This window comes from Poecilia formosa, unplaced genomic scaffold (assembly GCF_000485575.1).
Source record: "Poecilia formosa unplaced genomic scaffold, Poecilia_formosa-5.1.2 Scaffold467, whole genome shotgun sequence".
Classification (NCBI taxonomy): Eukaryota; Metazoa; Chordata; class Actinopteri; order Cyprinodontiformes; family Poeciliidae; genus Poecilia; species Poecilia formosa.
The window spans coordinates 330,830-353,312 of NW_006800406.1; the positions used below are offsets into that span (position 1 = coordinate 330,830).

A 22,483-nucleotide genomic window follows, 5' to 3' on the forward strand; every position below is an offset into this window, starting at 1 on the left:
GATACCTTTATTAAATACACACATACACACACTCTCTTGTAGAGTGAATCTACCTTGACATGGTAGGGGCAACAAGACCTACATTCTGTTTGCCAAAGCTGTCAGGACAGGACCGTTGACCCAAAGTCAGTCGTTATGGAGCTGGAGCTGGAGTTGGAATATTTGAGTCTTTTTCATGAGCAATGGGAAGATAGAAAGTTACAGACCAGTGAATCATGGCCTCACAAATGAGGGCACTGCATCAGTATGATCCAAGCCTGACTAAAGATCATCTTAGTTATGACTCAACCATATAAATAATTATTCTAGCAGGTGTAAAAATTCTGTTATGTTGGGAAAGTTTGGAGCAAAGTAGTTGCTGCTTTACATAAACAGACACAGAACTTACCAGGGTTATACACAGACAAGTGTATATCTGAGGTATTTTGCTTGCTTTTCTCTATGTTTGATCTTTTTTTGGTCTTCTTTGTCCATGTTTGTACTTCTCCAGTGCAGACCGAGTGCTTCTAGTTGTATGACTCACCTCAATAATAATTCTGCTGGAATTTCTTCTTGATTTAAGTACCATTTGGCAACTTCACTAAAGTGGTACATCGAAGGTCAAAGACCGAATTTGTAATCTGTAAGTTTGAAAATGATCTGCCTTCAATCCAGCTGGAAGATCTCAGTTCAAGTTTATAATTTTAGCTCCATGACTAAAAAAGCCTGGAAATTACAATTTCATCCACTTAGCTCTTCATCTGAACCTCAACATCTGTCAAGAAATTTAAACAGATCTATTAGAAGTTATCATATAATCAAACATTTGCAGTAAAACATTTTATTGAGACCAATCAACTCTGGAAACTTGAGTTCTACCTATAATGAACTTCTTTAACTCATTTTCTCTGCCATTTGGCTCTGCTAAAGAATGTGGTAGAGCAAAAACAAACCAAGATTCCTCTCAGAAAACTTCTCCAGCTTAACTGAGGAAAATACATCTTGATAATAGCAGGCAGCAAACCTTCAGACCTACATGAAGTCCTTGTGGCCTAGATTCAACAAGGTGGTGAAAATACCTAAGACAGTTTGCAGCACCACGAGGGTCCGCACAAGGTACTTCACTTTACACACATCTGACTTTCAGTTTCACTCCAGTCTTGACATGTCCAGAAGCACTCAGATGACACTGTCATTATGGCATGCATCAAATCTGGGACAAACTTCCAGAAAACTGCAAAACAGCTGAAACACTGAACTCCTTTAAATCAAGACCAAAAATAGGAACAATGACCAACATGTTTGATGTAAATTGATGATTTTAATCATGGCACTTGACAAAACGTAATGCCCATTACAGGTTTTCATAGCTGTTGATTATATAATGTGTTCATGATGTTTATGTTTTCACAATGTAAAGCACTTTGAACTGCAGTGTTTCTGACATGTGCTATATAAATAGACTTAATTGATTAAACCCACAGCCATCAGAACACACAACTGTCAGTAACGAATGACCTGGATGATTTTATTGCAATGCTAGTTGGACATTTCACATCTGTTACTTTCTAGTATGTGGCTTTATTTTGTGCTTACTTACTTATTTTTATTTTTCACTATTTAGACAAAATAATTTTTCTGCAAGGATCAATAAACTAATGTTGAATCAATGAAACTCAACAAAATGATTTTGAAATTACAGTAAAAATGTGATTCAAAAATAATAGTTATCACACTTTAGTACGTTTTACTAACATTTTTGTAGCAAAAGTTAGTAATGAGACTATGAAACCCGTTTTAGATGTTTCTTGTATTTAATGACATAAAAAATTCAAAAAGTCAGAAAAGGTTAAAAAAAACAAAACAATGCATTAATATTTATACAGTTTGAAATACAAACTACTCATCAATACAACTGACAAGAATCCATTAGGCTAGACTTGCATAAAGCAGGGAAAAACATAGCAAATCTTACATTTCATGTACACTGTTGTCTTTTTTATTGTAATAACACTCAAATTCCAATTTATTGTGAAATTTGACAAAAATATGCATCTTTTATGAAGGCCTTGATTCTCAGCATATATACAAATATATGTGTACATGCTCTTTTTCATCTACAGATAGCTCATTATTAAAGGGTTTAGTGTCATCACCAATATTTATTCAGTTTACTTTTAGAAAACTTGCCTTTGAGATGAATACCTGTAGCAGTGTAATGGAACAGAGGCTGTTTGGAAGTCAGAAATCATCAAACAGGTCTTCAGCTTCTGAAGTTCCTGCTGAAGCTGCTTTTGTAACATCTACAGAGCACTGGGGAGTCTGCAGCTGATTGGATGATGCAGAGGAGTCCGCCCTGTTCAGTACACAGACACACAGAGAGAGAGAGAGAGAGAGAGAGAGAAGATGAGTGGGCTATTGAATCTGGTCTACAAGAGAGAAGTTTGTCATGTGGCCAATCAGGTGAAAGACAAGGCACAGCCTTTCAGACTGTATGTAGATGGAAGGGCTGGTGTGTGAATGGTCTTAAGACCATTTGGACTTGACATAACTGCGTTTCCATTGATCATATAACAATTTGACATATCAAAAATAAATCTGTTTAATGACAATATGTCAATTTTGGAAAAAAAAAAAAAGCTCTCGTTTTTTTAATAAAAATCTTTTTTTTTTTTTTTTTTTTGGCCATATCAAAGTTGGGTTATTTCACAAATTTGCAATTGAAAAACTTTATGCATCACACGAGTCACGCTATAAATAACCAAATGTCACTACAGGTGTAAACCACTAAGAAGAAGACAACAGGAAGTAGTTGAAGGATCACGGCGTGGAATATTTCTTAATGACTTTTCGCGTGAACAAGCTTATTCACATGTGAATTTAATTGTGTTTCTTATTTAATAAAAACACTGCAATTGCAAAATTGTGTTTTTTCAAAATTAGTTGAATACTGACAAAGTTTTATGCACATTTGTTAAAAAAAATGCAGCTACTGTCAATATGTTACCAACTTCCTTTAAAATTGTCAGGGGCAGGAAGTTGATTCTGTGTGAAGCAGTCACATCCAAATCTAAGAGCCAAACAAGACTACCCAGAATCTGGGGTCAACTAAGCCTTCTTAAACCTTACAACTCTTCTCACCTTCCTGAACCTAAGAACCAACCTGAGGACTGAATACAATCCATCATCAGCCTCATACCTTTTTTTTTTTCCCTCCAAGCTTGCTGTAATGACAAAAAGTTGAACATGAGAAGAAAAGTACAGCGTGAGAGAGGGGGAAAGAGGCCCAGAGGTAGTTTAAAATCATTACCAACTGTATTTCGGGCACTGCTGGAACCAGTTAAGAACAAACAACAGAAGTGTTTCAGTGGCGAGGGAAGTCTTTGCATGCTGCAGAAGAAGACCACTAAGGGGGGCATGACTAGAGGATTTTTTTCTTCTAACCCCAAGGGGCGAGGTTAAATTTGGGTGGTGAGTGTGCAAGAACCCCCACAGAGAGCTGATCTGAGGAAGAGTTAGAGCAGCAGGACATACAGTACCTTAATAACGAGTTTGCTGCCAACCGAGAAGCTAAACTGAGCTTTAGTTTGGTCTTAAGGAGAATTTGTTCTGCACAGGAAGAACCATAGTCAGCTTTTGCTGATGTATGCAATATTGCCAAAAGCATAGATTCACATTATACACATAAAACTTCCATTCTTAACCTCCTGAACCCTAAACCTTTTCTTTTTTTTAAAGGGTTCTACTAGAAAATGACATTCCTAAAAAACAATTGAATCTATTTTTCAAACTAAAATGGTAAATGGACTGAACTTATGTAGCACTTTTCCCATCATTTTCATCACTCAAAGTGCCATAAATTAGAGGCACATTCACCCTTTGCTCTCACAAACACACAAACATTTACACACCGATACACAGATTGGTAGGCAACTTGGGGTTAAGTGCCCAGAGCACATCGACATGTGGCAGGAGGAAGCTGGAATTGAACCTACAACCTTCTGATCACAAAACAAATCCTCTACCCACTGAGCCGCAGTCACCCCAACACAGGGATTATTTCAATTATTCTGGTATCGCAATAAAGAGAAATTTGAAGAATACCCCAAAGTAATAAAAAACATGTTAGTGAAAGAGCAAATAACTATGGCACACCACAGAAAGAAATCCATTTCCACTTACAAAAAAAGCACTTTGTAATTCTTTTGAAGGAATGTATATGAAATCCAAATCATGTAGCAAGTCATAGTATACAATCTGACAATTAACTGCACAAAAATGAATGAAAAAAAGCAAAGAATTAAGGTTTTAAAGACATATTAAAACCTTAAAACTGTAACCGATAAAGAGCTTAGCAAAACAGATTACAGACCTTTCTGGTCATCAAATTTTAGAATTTCATTGTCATTTTTAATTTTATATTTTCTAGACATCAATACTGTAGCACTTTGAAACTGCAAAATGTAAAGTGCTGTGCAAATTCAGTGTCATCACATCAATCAAATTATTAATAGTAGTTTCACTGGGATCCCAAGCTGTATAAACTAAGGCCTCCTCCTCTGAGGAAGAGTCAACAGGACAGAGTCGAGCTCTGCTACCAGCCGCCAACATAGCAACTCCTAAGCATGAAAAGCTTCTTGTTCTAGCACGCCATTATTCTCTCAACATGTAAAAGATCACAAAAAGAGATGAAATACTGTAAAATAACATCTCTGTGTAAAAACGTTCAATAATCGTGTCAGACATAGTAAATTGCACGCAGGGCAGTTTCTCAAGAGCAATTTGGATGATTAACACGTCCATTAAACAGTCAAGGGTCAATAGATTTGGGGGTACAGTGACGCAGGGTCAGTAGACTACAGGAGCCAAGTGGAAATCTGTACTCTCTCATGGATTATGACCATAAAACAGCAAAGGTTATACGTCAGTTATGACTATGGTTTCATCAAGGTAGGTTATTTTTCCGTCTTCTTGGCTGCTGGTTCAGTGCGTTTTGCATGCAGAGCAAGTAATACTCCTTTGGAAAGACGAGAGTTTGGAGTTTTGTTGACAGGTTGTTTGTGTGGGTAGGCTTGTATTGAGGTACTTTGTGTTTGTCAGGTGTGTCTTTTTACATTTTATTAACACTAATGTTGAATGAGAAAGTCAGACTGAATCGCCGTTCTAATTTCTCCCAAAGATTTTCTAGTCAGGTTTAGGTCAGAGCTCTGTGTAGACCAATCAAGTTCCTCCACACCAAGCTTTCTAGTTCTGGACATGCTTTCATGCTCTGGTGTGCCTTTATGTTAGCACTGAAGGTGGCATCAGGAAAATGTTCCCACAGAGTAAGGAGAATAAAATTATTAAATATGTCTTAATATGCAGAAACATTAGCAGTTCCTTTCAATAAAACTAAGGTGCCAACTCAAACTCCTAAAAACCACTCCTAAACCAGACACATTACACTCAGCCAAATATCATTCTCCAGACAACCGACGAAAAAAAAAAAGACAAACACTTTCAGTGGGTTTTCAGACATACAGGCTTGATTTGTCGCTCCACAAACCACTTGGACTTTCTTATAATACCACTAGCTAAATATTCCAGCTGAATGTGGAATATTTAGGAGTGAGGAGCCTTCCTAATGGCTTTATTGCACAAGAAGCATCCTTTCACAGTACCATGTTGAAACTCACCGAGGGCCATGCATTCTTTCACAAATGTTTGTAAACGCAGTTTGCATATCTAGGTGCTGGATTTTATACACGTCCCTGGCACATCTGGATTTAATGATTTGCATGAGTGACCCACAGTACACTGGAGTATGTCAGGTAAAACAACACAAGATCAATACAAAATATCGGCATCTTGTTGAAGATGCAGTTTATTTGACCATAATGGATAGAGAATTCATAATAATTTATAACACAGTAAATCTTTTAGAAATATAGTGTTGTGCTCTTTGTTTTCAATTTGAATAGATTTTCTTTGAACAGAGCTTTGTGTATTTCTGTCCTCAGATCTTTTTCCTGACTTACAATGAAAAGATAAAAATGTTTGATGAACAATGTTGTTTTATTGTGTTTTCTGCTAGTGACCAAGTTCAACAAAAACAATACCATTGTGAGTCAAACTGTTTGGATGAGTTTATGTTTGGCCCCCCCAGAATAAAACTGTTAACTGACGATGCTCAAAACATGTATGCAGTTTTGATGTGGATGCTTTGGGAACAACAAAAGTATTTATTTACGTTTATGGAAATTTAATCTCTGATTAAAACAGCAATGATGGACAAATACTGCCTTATTACTGATGAAGCTGAAGATTGATATAAAGTATAAATCCCAGAGAAAAGAAAAACTGCATAAAGCATGCAAGTAAACTGATACAAGATTGGGACTTTGTGTACAACTCTAAAAGTTTTATTAGGCTGGATAACTACAAAAGTAAAGGTCCTGTTCAAAACTGCACAAAAAGCTGCCAAAATTTCCCAAGGACTGTTTGGATGCAGTATTTGACAGAGTATAAGATTTCAAGGGTCATGAATCGATGTTCTGCATCCCAGTTATGGATCTTGATAGTTGAATGGACTCTCTCCCATCCTTAACCACTCAATTCAAACAGACAAAAACCGAGACACCAAGGCTCACCAAAAGTGATAGGAACATTGTGGAAAAAAAACTAAACAAGAATAGGGAAAATGTGGCTTAATTAACCACAAACACACCCACTACGAAGGCCACCATCAAAGTTTGCAAGCTATAATTTGTCTTGTTGAGAAGTAAAGCAATTGTTCTTTATTGCTGTGGTTTCTTAGTTCATTCTTTTGTTTTTTTTTTCTTTTATTATCCAGGTGCAGAAGCAAATATCCAGGTGTGTTTTTTTTATCCTTTTTATCTCCTTTCTCATCTACTCCTCATTTGTCACACCTCATTAAATTAAATAATGAACAAACAAAGCTAACGAGTGTTCTTTTCATTATGCTTACCTTTTTATGAACCAAGTTTTGACTGGAGTACACTCAGAAGGAACTTGGTGTTATCCTTTAACAGCAACCATTGAAGATTTCCATTAAAGATTATTATTCAAAAATGATAATTTCCTAGCTTGTTGTGAGAGCTTGTTGTGAGCAGAACACACACCCCGCAGTTTATCCCTCCTCAGATGAAAACGAAGAAGTTATGTTTCTAACTATGTTCAGATTCTCTATTCTGCCTTATTTTAGTCCCTGTTAACACGTCATTTAGCTTTAAGTGTTTGTGTACTTAAAGGAAAGTTTTCCCACGAAAAGCAGCTAACAAAGTCACAGTAAAATACTGGCTGTCCTTGAAACATGCACTGGTTCTGCAAGTGATCAAATATGGCTCCCAGCCATCATGGATAATCACTACAAGACGCAGTGGTACTAGCGCCTCACTGCGGGTTTGACTTTTGCTTTTAACTAGCATGGGCACATTTTATGGTTTGAATGGAAAATGTGCATTACTCTGACAGAACATGAAATATAGTTGAAAATGAAATCTTACTTACCCCACTATTCTAAATTGAGTCCAACATGTTGATGTGCAAACATGTGTTTTGTGACAAGGCTTTTTTTTTTATTTTTTTTTTAACAAAAACCAGGCAGCGTGAGAAGAGAGAAGACATGCAGCAAACAAATTAACCCTAAAAATAAACTGTTTCTATGGTAACTTTCATTAAGGCAGCCATATTGGATTTTGACATCTGGATTAATAAAAACAATAATAATAATAAAAATATTTTACTCTTGGAATTCCATTTTTTAGGGAGCTTCATATAATTTTTTTTCCAACTTCAAAATTTGAACATTTCAACTTCTGAGTAAGAGTGGAACACACTTGAACTGAACCTTTAGTGAAAAGTACAATGCCAAAAACAATTTTAGCTTTAACTTTGATATGAAAAAATGCTTAAGTTTTTTTATTTTTTATTTTTTGTAAATGGAAGACTTAATATTACTCTTGGGTACTTGTTATAAAAATGTTTGAGAAGCTCCAGTTTAGAGGATGCAGGATGCTAACTAAACTCAATAACAGATTTTTAAACTTCAACCAGATGTCAAATTCAATTGCTCACTAGACTAATGGTGATGTTCCAGACAGCTAACACAGCCTAATGATGGTGGAAACAACTGAGTATGAACTGCTTCTTGCATTTCATTCCATTCTGGTTCCTTCAACCAATAAATGTTCAGTTTCTTTTTCTTAAAATCTCCATTCCAAAATAAAAAAAAAGAATAAAAAGGGGAACAAAAAAGGAGAAAAGTGAAAACTGAAAGTACGACCTCCCCTGTCCACTAACAGCCACCAGAGAGCATTGATCTGTTGTCCAGGCAACAGCAGCTGCTCACTGGCAAACTGAGAATAGAAGGCAAACTCTGGGGCACAGTTTACAATCAGCTGCTCTTGGGAAAGTTTAGATGCAGCATATTCACCCATTATTTGATTAAGTAAGACTGCTACAGAGAAAGTCAGACTGAGACAAGTCTTTGGATTACCTTCTAATTGAACATGTCCAAACAGAAGTTGGCTCATGAAGTATTTGGCCACCAAATCAGCAACTTTTTAAAGTTTTAAATGAGCGGCAACAGAGCTGGAGCACTGACACAGACACCATAGAAAAGTTACATAATTGTCTCATTGAGGTCTGGAATTGACTTTTTAGCTTCAAGTTCTAAAAGTCATTTAGAAATCACACCTGAACAAAGATCTGAAGAAGAAGAATAAAAAGCATATTACTGAAAGGCATCTGTCTCTTAAAAACTCCTGCTCTTTCTGAAACATTTATTAACCCTTTAACAGCATTTCACCAGCACTGCACTGAGAAGTAGCTGGTACAATGAGCTCAGCTCATACACCATTCCACCAGGTGTTTGCCAACAGCTGCTGGCTAGTCTGAAGGAGCTGCATGTGGGAGTCATGGAATAGGGCTGCTCTGTTAGGTGGAAGCTTAGGAGCTTGAAAACTGCAGCTCTAAGGAGGATCTGCGCCTTAAAAGTGGAGACAGGGTCACTAGGGTGTTGTGCACAGCTGAATGATTGCCATGGAGATTAAAGGATTTCTCAATCATGCATTAAAGAATCTAGGTATGTTTCTGATGAGGAAATAACATTATAATAACATGATGTAAAACTCAAAAATGTCAATTATCCTTTAACAGGAGCACAAACACAGACGGGCAGCGTTGAGGACAACATGGAACATGCACTCGTACCCATTCTTCTTCTCTGGGTTCTGCTTTTTCACAGCGAGCTCTGGAGGCCCAAGATGGCGGAAACGGCGCTTGCGACAGGGAGCAACATCAGTGATGTCACGGAGGTTCAAAGGGCTCGGAGTAGCAGAATCTGAAGAGAGAATAAGACGAGGCATAAGACATGTGAAAAGAAACTTTTCTTTGATTACCTACATTTTATGAGGATACAGATTATGATTAAGCTTGCATGTTGAATCTTAGTAATGATCAGCACTATGGCACCAGCAAATGAAATAAAACTGATTTTTTTTATAATTTTTTTTTTTTTTTTACAGAAACAATACCAATTACCACAACATCAATTTAAGTCATTAGCTACACTTGCCAATAACTTATCTTCATATCTAAGGTTACTTTTCATTAGATACCCATTTTATGTATCTATTTACTTTTACCTATTCAAGGAGTGTAATTAAAATCAGATCTGATTTTGCTTGGAAGACTTGACCCAGATAGAGGTCAAGCAAAAAACAGAGAAAAAAAACTTTTTATTAAAAAACTTTTTTCCACAAAATTGGCATGTTTCCATTAAGATAATTTATTTTCTTAATCTCAATTTGCGCAATTTTATGATTAATGGAAACGGATCTAGTGTTTAAGTAGGTATCATGTACTGAAAATGGCACTCTGCCTCCACCACTTACTTTCTTCCACATGCGGTCAGGTTCTGATGCCCATGTGTCCATTGGTACTTTCAGCAGTGTGGGCACCAGGACTGGCACTGTATGGTTCAGAAGCCCCATATAAAACCAACTGTGATACCCCTATGAATTCCAATACATTTTAATCAGAAGGAGACTTGACTTCTTCAGAAGTCTGAGCTGCAGCAGTTCAGCTGTTGGATCTCCACCTACATCACTGAGTCATGGCCCCATCACCAGTGTTCCTTTCCTGGCCCACTGTTGACAGAGATTGGGATCACCGCACAAGTGCTGCAGTTCTAGAGAAGCTCTGATTCGTTTGCCTACTTATCACAATCTACTCACCAATACGTGCACTGGCAAAACAAACACAAAACACCTGTTAGTGGTCACCTCGATTAGAATCAAACTAAATGAAAGCAAAAGACCTTTTCCTCCTTGTTATTACTGGGTGTGAACGTCAGAGTACACAAAATTTTACCTACTCTGATCTGTGCTCATTTTTTCCCCTGGCAGCAGTTTCTACACAAAACAAACTCATTTTCAGACAAAACAAAACCTAACATTTCCCAACACTTCCTTTACCCCTCTCTCCCCCTGCTGACCATGTTAGTTAGAACCATGGCAACAAAAACAACATAAATCCAGCTAGCTTTTCCTCTTAAGATGGAGGAGGAAAGCCAACAGGGACCAGAAAGTTGCCAAAAAGCCTTGATGGATTAAAAAAATAAACCTAACCTGGCTGTGATGTTCTAGTATGTTAAAAAAAAAAAAACTATGACACATTGGGAGTTGTGCCAACTTTTGTAAAGGCTTTCCACAGCTGTCTGAAAGGTAAATAATGATCCGCACATCGTATTCTCTGGTGATGGCGCACTACTAGTGTCCAGGACAACAGCGAGTAAAAGTCAGGAGGATAAATAATAAAATGTAATGTCAACATTAGCGGCTGCTTGCATTTAAGGCTGTGTGGGGATGTTGGTTCACAGAGGTCCAACTCGATGTATTACCTAACCTCTCGGTGACGTCATGACTGCTACAGTAATGGAGCAAAAACATTCGGCTCCAATGACAACAGCAGCCAGAAATATCACAACTAAATATTACAAATCTATGGGTTTTTCATTACACTTCCCATGAAGGTTCTCAGTGATACTGAAGTATATATAGCGTTTTCTGTAAACACCAAAACAAAACATACATCTGCTCACTTCAGACAAAAAAAAGCCCAGTAAACTACAGTAGTTTTCAGAACACCTGATTAAATGTTGACATACCTACATAAATTAGTCAAAATGGAACTTAAAAACACTACAGTTGGATTTTATTAACCAGGATTACAACGTTTAGACTCAATGAATCATTTGACATCTCTTTCATACAAAAATAAAGGGAATGAAAAGATGTGCTTAGAAGCACAATACTGCTGTGATTAAGACATAAGGAAACCAGACCGACTCTTATCCTCTGCAACAATTCATCTCCATGTGCAGCATAATGATGTTTTTAATCTGCAAGATCCAATCTTGGCAGTAGAACCGATTTACAAACTGCTCTCCTATTCTGTGGGATTTTATGTAGTAGACCAACAAAAACTAGTGCATAATTGTAACATGTAGGAAAACAGCATGTTCTTTTTGCAAACAGAACTCTGAAAAAAGTGTGTGTTTGAGTCAAATGACAGTACAGCTGGGGAATCCATCAGCTTGCTGACTATTCTTTGAAAGAAAAGGTCAAGCTAAGGTTACGCTTACACAGAGCTGCTCTTCTGTTAAACTATAAGTTTGGTTATGATCCAGCTGCTTGTTTGTACAAAAACAGTGACTGGTGGCATTTTTTGAAACCAGGTCTCAGAGTGAAACTTTTCTGTAACATGGTGGTGTCAAGTACTAAGCAGGTGTAAAAGCTCATATAGAACGAATGGCTCTAGTGTTTGTTCTACGCAGGCATAAGCAGGTAACAACAAAAACAATCGCTAATAGCGAAGGTACTGTGTTGTGCCACTCAACATGTTCAGTTTAACAACTTCTGATAAGTACTATATGCATTACAGGAGTACTTCATTCATGAGCGATGGAGACAAGTCGCCCATAAATAAACTGAAATAAACAAATTGAAGTTATTATAAGACTTGTTTTTTGAGGGCAAAAGCTGTTTAAAATCTGAGCAATGTCAATCATAACCACATAACATCAATTTGAAGTTTGTCATTTTCTCCATAAGGCCCTTGTAACGTCACAAAATCACATTTGTGTACTTTGGAATGATAAGCATTTGATTAACAATAATCTTACCTTTAGATGACGGATGAGAAGTTTCTGCTGACTGCTCTTCCTTCAGCTCTTCGTCAGTGCTGCCTTCATATTCATCATCCTCGCTGTTGTGACCTGCTGTTCGATCCAATTTTGCACAATCCTTGTTTTTCTGTTCATCAGAATTCCTACAACAAAACCACAACATAGTAATAAACCATTTAATTATTTATAGCTCTGTAAGATCTAACATTTCAAACACATGCTAGTCAAAAACATGTATTCAATCCAATAATTCTTTTCCGCCATCTTATAAATGGTCTAGATCCAAAATGGCAACACTACAAACTCCTTCTTCTGAAATAATTACGGGATATAAAATCAAACATAAAACATTTTTTTTTATTTTGTTTTGAATAGGGTCGTAAAAACTTACGTTAAAAAAACATAATATAACAGAAACTGGAGAGAATATGTATCTTTGGTTATGTCATATTTTCAGTCAGTAGTTTCTTCCTTTTTTAAGTATATAAATTATGGCATGTATGTTATGAAAATATAATCAACACATACGAAGAAAAACTACAAATGTATTTGTTACAAAAAAAATTGTTCCTTTATTAAAATAAAATATATAAAAAATGTTTTATTTTTTTAAATAAAACATGTTATACGTTTTATTTAAAAACATAAGTCAGAAATAATTATGACTCATTTCTTTTAAGAAACTTTAAGGGTTTAAAAATAAGTCAGAGTAAAAACATTGCTTCATATATATAGAATTAAAGACACCTAAAGTTTATTTTTCTTGGTTGTTGCTCCAAAGAAAATATCTCTGGAAGTCTAGATGTGATGTGACTTTCATCAAAAAGACTGAGTGTCTCTCTCAGCATGCAGAGCTAATGGAAAGTCTGGTTAATGACAGCCCGGCACCTCGTTTCCTGCAGCTTTGTGACAGATTCCTGCAGACTGCGAATCTTTGTTTTCTTCTCATTGAGGAGCAGGACGAACCGAGAGTACAACTCTGCCTTCAGGGTCTCTATGCTTTCAGCGTAGTGCTTCAGCCTGAAACATACACCAACATAGGTCACATATACATCAGACATGGAGCAGCAACCTAACACTACTGCTATGTGATGGGTGCCAGAGACAAAGGGCACAGAGGAATTTCACTTTAGAGAAAGACACGTTAGTTATATTTTTATACATTTTCTGTGCTACTTAAGTGGTACTGGCATATGCGCAACATTACTAATGAAAGCACATAAAATGTTAGAGAAGTGTGGACATTCAATTATTGTGTCATTGTGATCTCAAGTTGTTCAATAGTAGTAAAACAGTCTTGGTGCATGGTTTGCAGATTTACAAGTAGTAGTTGCCATGCTCCAAGATTATTAAAACATCCCTAGGACTTTATACGAGTCAATAAATTATAACCTGGGTCAGCTGTAATAAGGGGAGAGCAGCCATTTAATGCGTCAGATCTGGGGAAGCTAGCTGGCTGCTGACTACTCAGTTTGGTTAATCCATGGAAGGATTAACCTTCCATGGATTAATGTGGTTAATCCATGGAAGGATTAACCACATCTGGGATGGAACACTCAGATGTAGGCCGTTAGAAATCCAGACTGGTCTTCTCCAATAAACCAGCCTGGATTTATCAGAGAAGTGGTCGATATTCTCCAGATAATGGATTTCCGCACCCCTAGGGTGGAGAGGCGGTTAAATGTTAACCTTACAGAATGGGTAGTTAGTTAGCTGGGAGAGGCTTAGCACTTCAAATAAAAAATATTGGTGACCTCTCAGTGAAGGGATTTAGATTGGAAGGGTTCAGGATGTCACCAGGACACGTTACTATGAAATCTAATCTTTGCTGCCTGGATATCGAGCTGTCATGTGTCTGTGTACAACAATAGTGTCTTCAGTCAGAGGCATCAACAGATTGTTGCAAGACAGACTGCTATCTGAGATACTTCCTGCCCACAGCATCACCAATAATTGACGACTCTTTGATTATACTCGGATGGATGGATATGAGTTACAACAACATTATTTTGGGATGAACAATGTTCTTTTGAACTGAATTAAAGTCTCAAGTCAAAGTGAAACCAAAGGAAAAATAAAAATTGTGATACATTGCTTGTGAAAGTGGGAGGTTGGCAAAGGAAAGCAAAAGTTCATTGGTTATAACTATAAGCTTAAAGAATAAGACCGTTATTCTGTCTTATTCTTTAAGACCTGGATAAATCTACTTGGAAATATATTGCAACAATGACCTGCTGCATTAGCTAATACGCATGCTAATGCAGCTTTCAGACTTTTAGTTTCCAAACTCTTAATCCAAACATATGGAATAGGATCAGGTTTAAGCCATCTAACCTCTCCAGTACAGATTCAAATAGGCTTTGTTGCAAACAATGAATCATATTTTCCGACACTGATCATGAGCTTCAAATGAAAAATGATAAGACCAAAGCTGAAATATTGACAGGTCAATGCTGTGTTGCCAAGGAAGCATATTTTCTTTAAACATTTTGAAGAACAGCTTAAGATACAGACCTAGTGAATGTTAAACATTAGCTGAACACCATGACAGTCGTCATGAATGAGCTAAAAAAACAAAAGAAGAAAAAGAATGCTTTAGAATTTTAAAAGTTTGTTGACGTTTTCTTGGGTTCTACTGATACCAATTCGGAATTTATCCAACTTCCCTGCCAACTTCAGCCTTCCAGGAGCAGAACTTATCTGTCTGCAGTGTTTTATATGCGCTAAATGTGTGTTTACTTTTCAGTGATGTTTTGGTGTTCCTGTATCAGCCTCTGGTTCTCCTCCTTCAGTTTGTGGTTATGTTGCTGCAGTTCGTTTCCTTGCTGCAGTGTGTGTATCAGCACCTCTCTCACTGCCTCAGCTGGCTCCTTGACAGCATCCAGAGAGACCGAGCCAAGTTTGAACTGAGGGAGACAAATTTCACACCATTTAGTTTATTTTGCTTGTAAGGAAGTCAATAAGGCTCATTTCCATTCACAAAGATCTGTTTTTAAATAAATGAGTATCAGATTAAATTCAAATGATGACACTTTCATTTTATAACATTCAAAACCTGCCAATGCATGCGTTGGGATGTGCTTCTCTAGTTTGTAGTTTTTTGCCCATTCACAGATTAGACTATGACTTCTTTCCTTTCTCTAACCTTTATTTAAATTGGGAACCATTAACTGGCCACCTAATCACATTAAAATAGATTTACACCATTTGCTTTTAGCAGCTGAGATCAATTAGAAGAGGAATTATGGCCCAACTTCCTAACTATGGCTGAACTCAAAGCACAAAATAAGATAGTATTGTGTTTATCTGCTTGTACTCTGTTTAATAGAGTTAGATAAAGTGTTTATTCTACTTGCCAATAAGTTATTTTCTTGTAATTATGGTATTTTTTATTATTAGCAGATAAAAGCCACCCTTGTATAGTGGTGTGGTAACAGTGACAGACGTGTCTCTGCAGCAGCTAACTTAAAACCAATAAACATGCTTCTGTCAGATCCACTGACCATTTTGCAATGAAGTCCAAACCTAAACCTGTAAACAGATGATGGCTGTAATTACTAATGTTTGCCTGAATGCAGTAAATCAACTTTGATGCAAATGAGTAAAGAATTCATTTTTAGTATAAATTATGAGAAACATCAATTATTTTGACATTCCTGATCAGGATTTGTACTGCAGAATACTGGGGGGGGGAAAATTCACGTTTTAATAACCCTGAAATATATGTTGCGGCATGAAAAAAAAAATACAGGGATTTTCAACAGATGACTTGAATAATGCATCAAGTCTGCCGCAAAATTCACTGATCATAAAACCTTTTCTCAATATTACAAGTATAGTTTTTTGTGACTGCATCTGCATCTGCTGGTGCGAGACCAAATATTACATTAACATGAAAATCCAAGTTCATAACAACTTGAATATATTATCCAACAATTACTGCATTCCAAACAAACCTCTGTGATATAAATATTTCATACACCGATATTGTGATGACTATTTAGCCACAATATATTTTTCAGACCTAATTAGCATCACAATATTCAGCAATAACATTGCAAATACATATTTTGCTGCTATATTGCAGCCCAGTTGTTTAAAGTATAAATAATTCTTATTTTGGAAATGCAGAGTTATTATGGAGATTTATGTGCTTGTTACATGAAAGTGACTGTAATATCAAAAGCAAGAGAACAACTCAAGGTGGACATTACATAGACTTTAGGGTCAATCAAATTATTTTAAAGGACAAATAATATCTGAAGGTGAAGCTCATAACTTTTAATTTTTACAGGTTAGAAAGCTGCCCATCCCTCCACATCACAAATGATTGGGAAGAGAAGTTAAAGAAAGTAAGCGCCAAGAATGAAGGAAGGGAGGCCAGAATGGGATTTTACCAAAGTACTCCTCTGAAGGAAAGTCCTCACACTACTTGCATAACTTAAGGCACATGAGAGATCATCCTTTTTTGTTTGCGTTTTAGAGGAAGGAAATTCTCATCTGACTATAAAGTTCTGCTAAACTGTCAGTTTAATTGTCTCCGTTTCTGCAAACAATGATTCATTTCTTCCTTTGCAGCAACATATTTCCATTCTGTCACAACAAGGACTTTTTGCAGTTTCAGCATAAAGGAGGACGTATGCACAGCTGACCCTTAAACAGGATTTATTCAGAGAATTGTGAAAATGTTTTACAAACTAATACTTATGTACAGGATTTGATGAGCAGAGCAACTTAAGTAATATTAAGTTTTATTTATATTTGTTGAGGGAAGAAAATAATATTAAAGCAAGACTATTGAAAATTACATCAAATAATTTGTTTTTCAGTCACACAGTAAGACATTACGTTAACCTGTCAAATGGATTTCCTGTTAAGGCTGCACCATGTAATTTTGTTAAACTCGTCTTTATTTGTGAATACACAACATGCTTAAAAAGTAAGTAGCGCTCACGGATATGTCCTTCTGCATCTTCTCATATGTCAGAGTCACAGTGTGGCTACTGGTGGGTGGGTGTGGTTTCAGGGTGAAGCAGTAGGAGGCCGAGGGCTCTGGCTCTGTTAGAGCCTCCTGGAGGTCCTGGATGTACTTCTCCTTCGCCATCTCCAGTTCCTCTGCCTCTTCATTCACCACCGCCTCACTCACTGCACACATACCGATGTCTTTAGTGGTATAAAATGGTTATCTGCATATAAAGTGCTTTTCTTTTTATAAGCTTCCTTCATACAGTCAGACAATAACTAAGTGCATGATTGAGCAGCCTGTAGAACAATCTTTAACAGCCACAGCACTGAGTTATTGTTTTCTGTATGACTTTATGTATGAAGAATTTTGGCTCACTCTTCTTTGGAGGGTTGCTTCAGTGAATTGAGGTTTGCACACATTAGTTCCTGCACAGCTCCCTTAAGGTTCCTTCCACAGCATTTCAATAAAGCTGAGGTCTGGACTTATTCTGTGATTTTACAACACCTTTATCCCTCCTTTTTGACATTCTGCTGCAGACTGGCTACTGGGGGTGGGATCATTATCCCGATCATAATTCAGCTTCTGCCAACATTAGGCTTCTGAATAGATAGCTTCACATTTAACTAGAGTATTTTATAATAAATGCATTCTTGACAAACACGCTGTTATGCATTACAGTAATGCATTGCTATGATGGTTTCATCTGCCAAAGGAAATTGTCAAAGAAAACTTGAATTTCATTTAGATGCAACATTATACATCTAAACCTTGAGTTTTGAAGAGAAAGGCGTTCTCCTGGCAATCCTTCCCAGCATGCCATAATTCTTCAGGCTTGTCCCCATTTTAGGGTGTAGAACATTTAACATGCTAAGTGAGGCCTGAAGAATCAGTTAGCATTGTATTAACACACATTTATGCTCAAGACCGACAAGCTGCCAACAATTCTATTTTTATAGAGCTTTTCACACCACTAATGATCAATTATTAGTGCTTTAAATAGCAGAACGAGGAACCTATGATTCCTTTAATTTATTGTTGCTACACCAACTCCAATCGTTTACTTTGTTTTTATTGGCACAGAAAACTTAGTCATCTGAGATTTCTAGAGTTGGTAAAGTTTATGAAAATACATTAAATCATGTCTTAAAGGCTAAACCTTTAAGACTGGAGGAGACTCAACTAGCACCTGTAAAACCACCAGGACTGAAATGATCTTTACAAAGACCTCCAGGAAGTCTTTGTAAGTGATTCACTGAGAATCACTTACAACTGACCCTCCAATTTTTATCGATGGAGGCAGTGATGTTCAAATCAAACACAAGTGAAGTGGGAATAGTTAAATAACTTAAGCAAAAAATCTGTTGTTTAACATATTCAATGAATTATCACAAAGGATGACTTTTACCCTTTCCTCTCCATGCCTTGTGTCCATCAGTCAAAAGCAACTTGAAGCCGAAGCCTAAGCCCCGCCCCTCCCAGTCCACCCGTAGAAAGTAGGAAAAGTCAGCCTGAGAGGAGAGGTGGATTTCACGCACTGATGTGTTCATCCCTGAGGAAACACAAAGAAATACATGAAGAGGTCAACCAACCTACAGCGTAGTACTCTGATACAGCTTGTTGTAAAGAACAAGTAGGTGTTCTAACTTTTTAACTATTAATTTAGGAAATAAGCAAATTAATAAATACTATTAGAACCTCAAAAATTGCCCTAAAATTGATTGGGGCAAAATTGATTGCACAGCCACAAAATTCTAAAACATATTTTAAGCATGAATAAATTTAGAATAAATTGTCCACAATATGTTTTTTTTATTATTATTATTTTACAATGTTTATTTTCACATATGATTGGAATATCACTTGCCATCCCTGGAAGAAATATTAGGTTTTTCTCTCTTCTCAAAACCCATCAACATGGATGTGGAATAATAGTAGTTAGTGATCAAGAAGATCATGTTACCTGTAAAGCCCAATGAGACTGAATGACACGCAGACAATATCTTTACTGTATCATTATGCAAAATGTTGCCTCATGACACTGTCCACACACATCTATTCTTCCTGAGAAGTCTCCAATTTTATGCATTTTCTTTAGAAAAAAAAAGCAATTACTGTTACATTTGACAATACAATCTACCATCATCCCTGGTGCATAGTGGTACAAGTTTTAGCTTTGCTGCCTTTCAGCAATTTTGCAGTAACTTTTTTTCTGAAATCACTTTATTCTTACAGTGTAAAACAAGCTCGTAATGGTTTGTAAGAAGAAGTTATTCATCTGAGCTAAAAATAATATGGACAGGAGCACATGCACGGTCCAAGTGGCACTTATACATTGACTTAGAGAAGCATGTCAAGCCTTTTTAGTTGTTTCAGGTCATGAAACAAAGCTGCATCTTTGAACCATTTTGCCCCATCATTCTGCATTCAAGTTATACTGAAAGAAAGGGGATGGAGGAAATATTCTGTCACAGCTTTTAACTGCAAAGTTGTATAAATAAAATGCAATGAGTGTTTTTGTCTAAGACAATTTCACCTTCCTGTTTTTTATTGTTTTATTTTTTTTACCATTACTGCAGGTATTTGACTGCAATAGGAACTTGAAAGACAAACAAAATAAATAAAAAAAATTCTACCAGTAAAAAGTGACTGCAATTACAAGCATTGCCTACATACAATGTTCTTCCGGCAAAAAAAAAATATTTTCTGTTGGAAACTATAAGATGAAATTTATTAAAATGAAGAGAGCTGGAGAAACCAACATAATGCTTTTCAATGTCATATTACAAATCTGCTCATTAGAGAATAACGCCAGGAGGCATTAAGTATGACGCCATGACATCTATACCAACATGTCTGGTGAATTCCATGAAAATGTACTTTATTTTAGATGCAGTGAAAAGTCACAGTATACCCTCCCAATATGGCGGCGTCTTTGACGTACGAAAGTGTGTCGTTATTCTTCTGCCTATTAATTGTGCCAGTTGAAAACCAAAATAACGGTAAACCCTCCTGATACATAAAATGTTATAACTGACAGATGACTTCATTAATATTCAGCCTGTATGATAGTAAGCTGCATAAATGTAGGTGTTAGCAGTTAGCTGGTCAGCGCTAACAGATGGTGGAGCTGTTTGTAAACACAGAGCGGCTCGCGCTAACACGTCAACAGAAGCGCGAGGAAAAGTTCGTTACTGCTTCGAAAACACATTCGTTCTTGTCTTACCTCAAGAGGAACAGTTACGGTCTGGCGGCTGAGTTTAGAAGAAAACCTGATGTTTCACTTGTCTGAAACAACCGCTGACTGAAAACGTGAAGTCAGTGTCACTAGAAGCCACACAAAGCAAGGTTTATATTACGTCATCAATAAGCGACAATACGGAATAACGTAATGTAAGTTTTTCAGTTTGAAATGGGCTCTTTGCACCTACGGCGTTGACGTCACATCTCCAGGAGCTAATGCGGCTCACTTTTTTCCGCTTTGAGTTACCATGACTGGTAGAAAAGACTAAGTCATATTTCAGATGCAAAAAAACAATACTATTAACATTGTTGTCTTCCTAATATAATGGGCTTTTAAGTTTTCGTTAATTTCCAAGCGATCCAAAGTTAAGAAAATGGCTTGTAAATATCTGTCGCTACCAGCTAACGCCGCACAGCAAAGTTTGCAGCCTTCACTTCACTCCGGATCAGCCTAAAACTACCGGGGATACGGATGGTAAATAAAGGAGCCTCCCTGAGTTATTTCCATGGAATCACTTCTATATTCAGCCTGAAAGAGTTTATGGTAACGAGAGAGCAGACCAGAGCCAGACAGCCGAGCAACTGATCCGCCTGTACATACTGCTGTAAATCCCGTCCTATCTGAGCTCTTCACAAGAAACATGCAAAGGTAATAAAACGAAATAACACGGAGACATGAAGCAACACGGTCATATTTTTCTAAAAGCAGCAACTTTGAACCTGAACAGCTGAACCAGATCTCTGACACCAGAGCTGCGCTACTGTCAAGCTATGAGGCTTGTTGAGCTCGGAAGTAAAAAGCCCGAACCGTAACCTCCCCGTTAGTCTGTGACACTAACGACAATAAACACACATAATATACTTGAAAATAAGATAAATACATTGTCTGTTAGAATGTTTAGATACTTAAATAGCACATTTTACAAGAACAATGTCCGAGAATATTGCCTACTAGCATAAGCTAACGTTAATGTTAGCCACAAAGTTTAAGTAAAACTCACCTTCGTGTCAGTGAATGTATAACGAGGGGAACATCTTAAAACCTTTCTCCAGCTGACTTGTTGGGGCTTCGGATCGATGTACAAACCTTGGCCAAGCACTGCAAGCACCTAATGTAAATGATATGTTTTGGATCGGAAACAATCGAGCCGCTTTACCCCGAACGCGGAAGCTGAGGTGCAAAGAGCCCATAATGTAGACGAAAGAAAAGAGGCCTTCTAATGGACTAGCAACATCTTGGACAAGATTCCTGTGATAATCATCTGGGTTCTCCACTTTATGAACTGCTGACATTCAGACTGTCATGATGTTATGTTGTTGAAGACCGAATTTGATTTGCAGGAGAATGGTGAAATACATCATATCAATGACTAGGAGGAACATGAAACCAGCATGAAGATTATACTAAATTTGTTGACAATCTAATGTTTGACAGTGAATCATCGGACCAAATCTTGAGCAGATATCCCGAGGCTCCAGAAGACATCAAAGTGCTCTTAAACCAGTTTAGAAATTAAATCTCACCAGCAAGTCTATGATCAGCAAAGATCATAGACTTGCTAAGATCTTTCTATAATCCATTATTTCAGTGGATTTTTCCATTGAAATAAAGGAAGAATTCTATATAGTAGATACACCATCTGTAACAACACTCCTCTCAGAAGCAAAAAATTATCATCCTTACCTTTTCCTCTCCTCAACAGTGGCATTCCTGCCTATATATTATAATGCAGTTCTACTAATTGGATTAGCTTGTATCAACAAGTCCTCTGCCGTAGACTAATGCCCAATTCATACTGTTCTAATAGCTATTACACCTGAAAGCGATGCATGGACAAAAAAATAAATAAAAATCCACGATTCATCTTTAATGCTTTATACTTCTGTTTTGAATATTAAAACATAGCGACACAAGTCAAGCTGGCACAGATTGGATTAGACCATAAGTGACTGACAACACTGTCTCATGCTGGCAGCAGTGGGAAGCAGAGTATCAAAGCCAAAGGCATTTAGTGTGACCTCACAAACATCTGATGTTTGAAGAAAATATCAGTTCCCTGTAGACAGGCTGGACAAATTACTGCATAAAAATCTGGAAACTTTAACTC

General features: G+C 37.0%; 1 protein-coding gene across 1 annotated transcript; it reads right to left on the bottom strand.

Annotated features, from left to right (window-relative positions):
* Positions 1-1,774: 1,774 nt before the first annotated feature.
* LOC103156161 (DNA repair protein XRCC4-like) lies at positions 1,775-20,496 on the bottom strand. Its single transcript, XM_007578117.2, has 8 exons — positions 20,359-20,496; positions 18,541-18,684; positions 17,124-17,314; positions 14,909-15,075; positions 13,058-13,189; positions 12,167-12,312; positions 9,193-9,322; positions 1,775-2,335 (listed from the first exon to the last, which is right to left on the bottom strand). Exons 2-8 carry the CDS (start codon positions 18,680-18,682, stop codon positions 2,221-2,223), a joined length of 1,023 nt encoding a protein of 340 aa, XP_007578179.1. The 5' UTR covers positions 18,683-18,684; positions 20,359-20,496; the 3' UTR covers positions 1,775-2,220.
* Positions 20,497-22,483: the final 1,987 nt, after the last annotated feature.

What these genes read in the sequence shown, in the direction of transcription:
- LOC103156161 (XM_007578117.2), bottom strand. Translation starts at nt 18,682, where the DNA reads ATGAACACATCAGTGCGTGAAATCCACCTCTCCTCTCAGGCTGACTTT. An exon ending in AGATGCAGAAGGACATATCC is followed by an intron (nt 15,076 to 17,123) that starts GTGAGCGCTACT and finishes TGTCTCCCTCAG; the next exon opens with TTCAAACTTGGCTCGGTCTC. An exon ending in CACCAAAACATCACTGAAAA is followed by an intron (nt 13,190 to 14,908) that starts GTAAACACACAT and finishes TGTATGTTTCAG; the next exon opens with GCTGAAGCACTACGCTGAAA.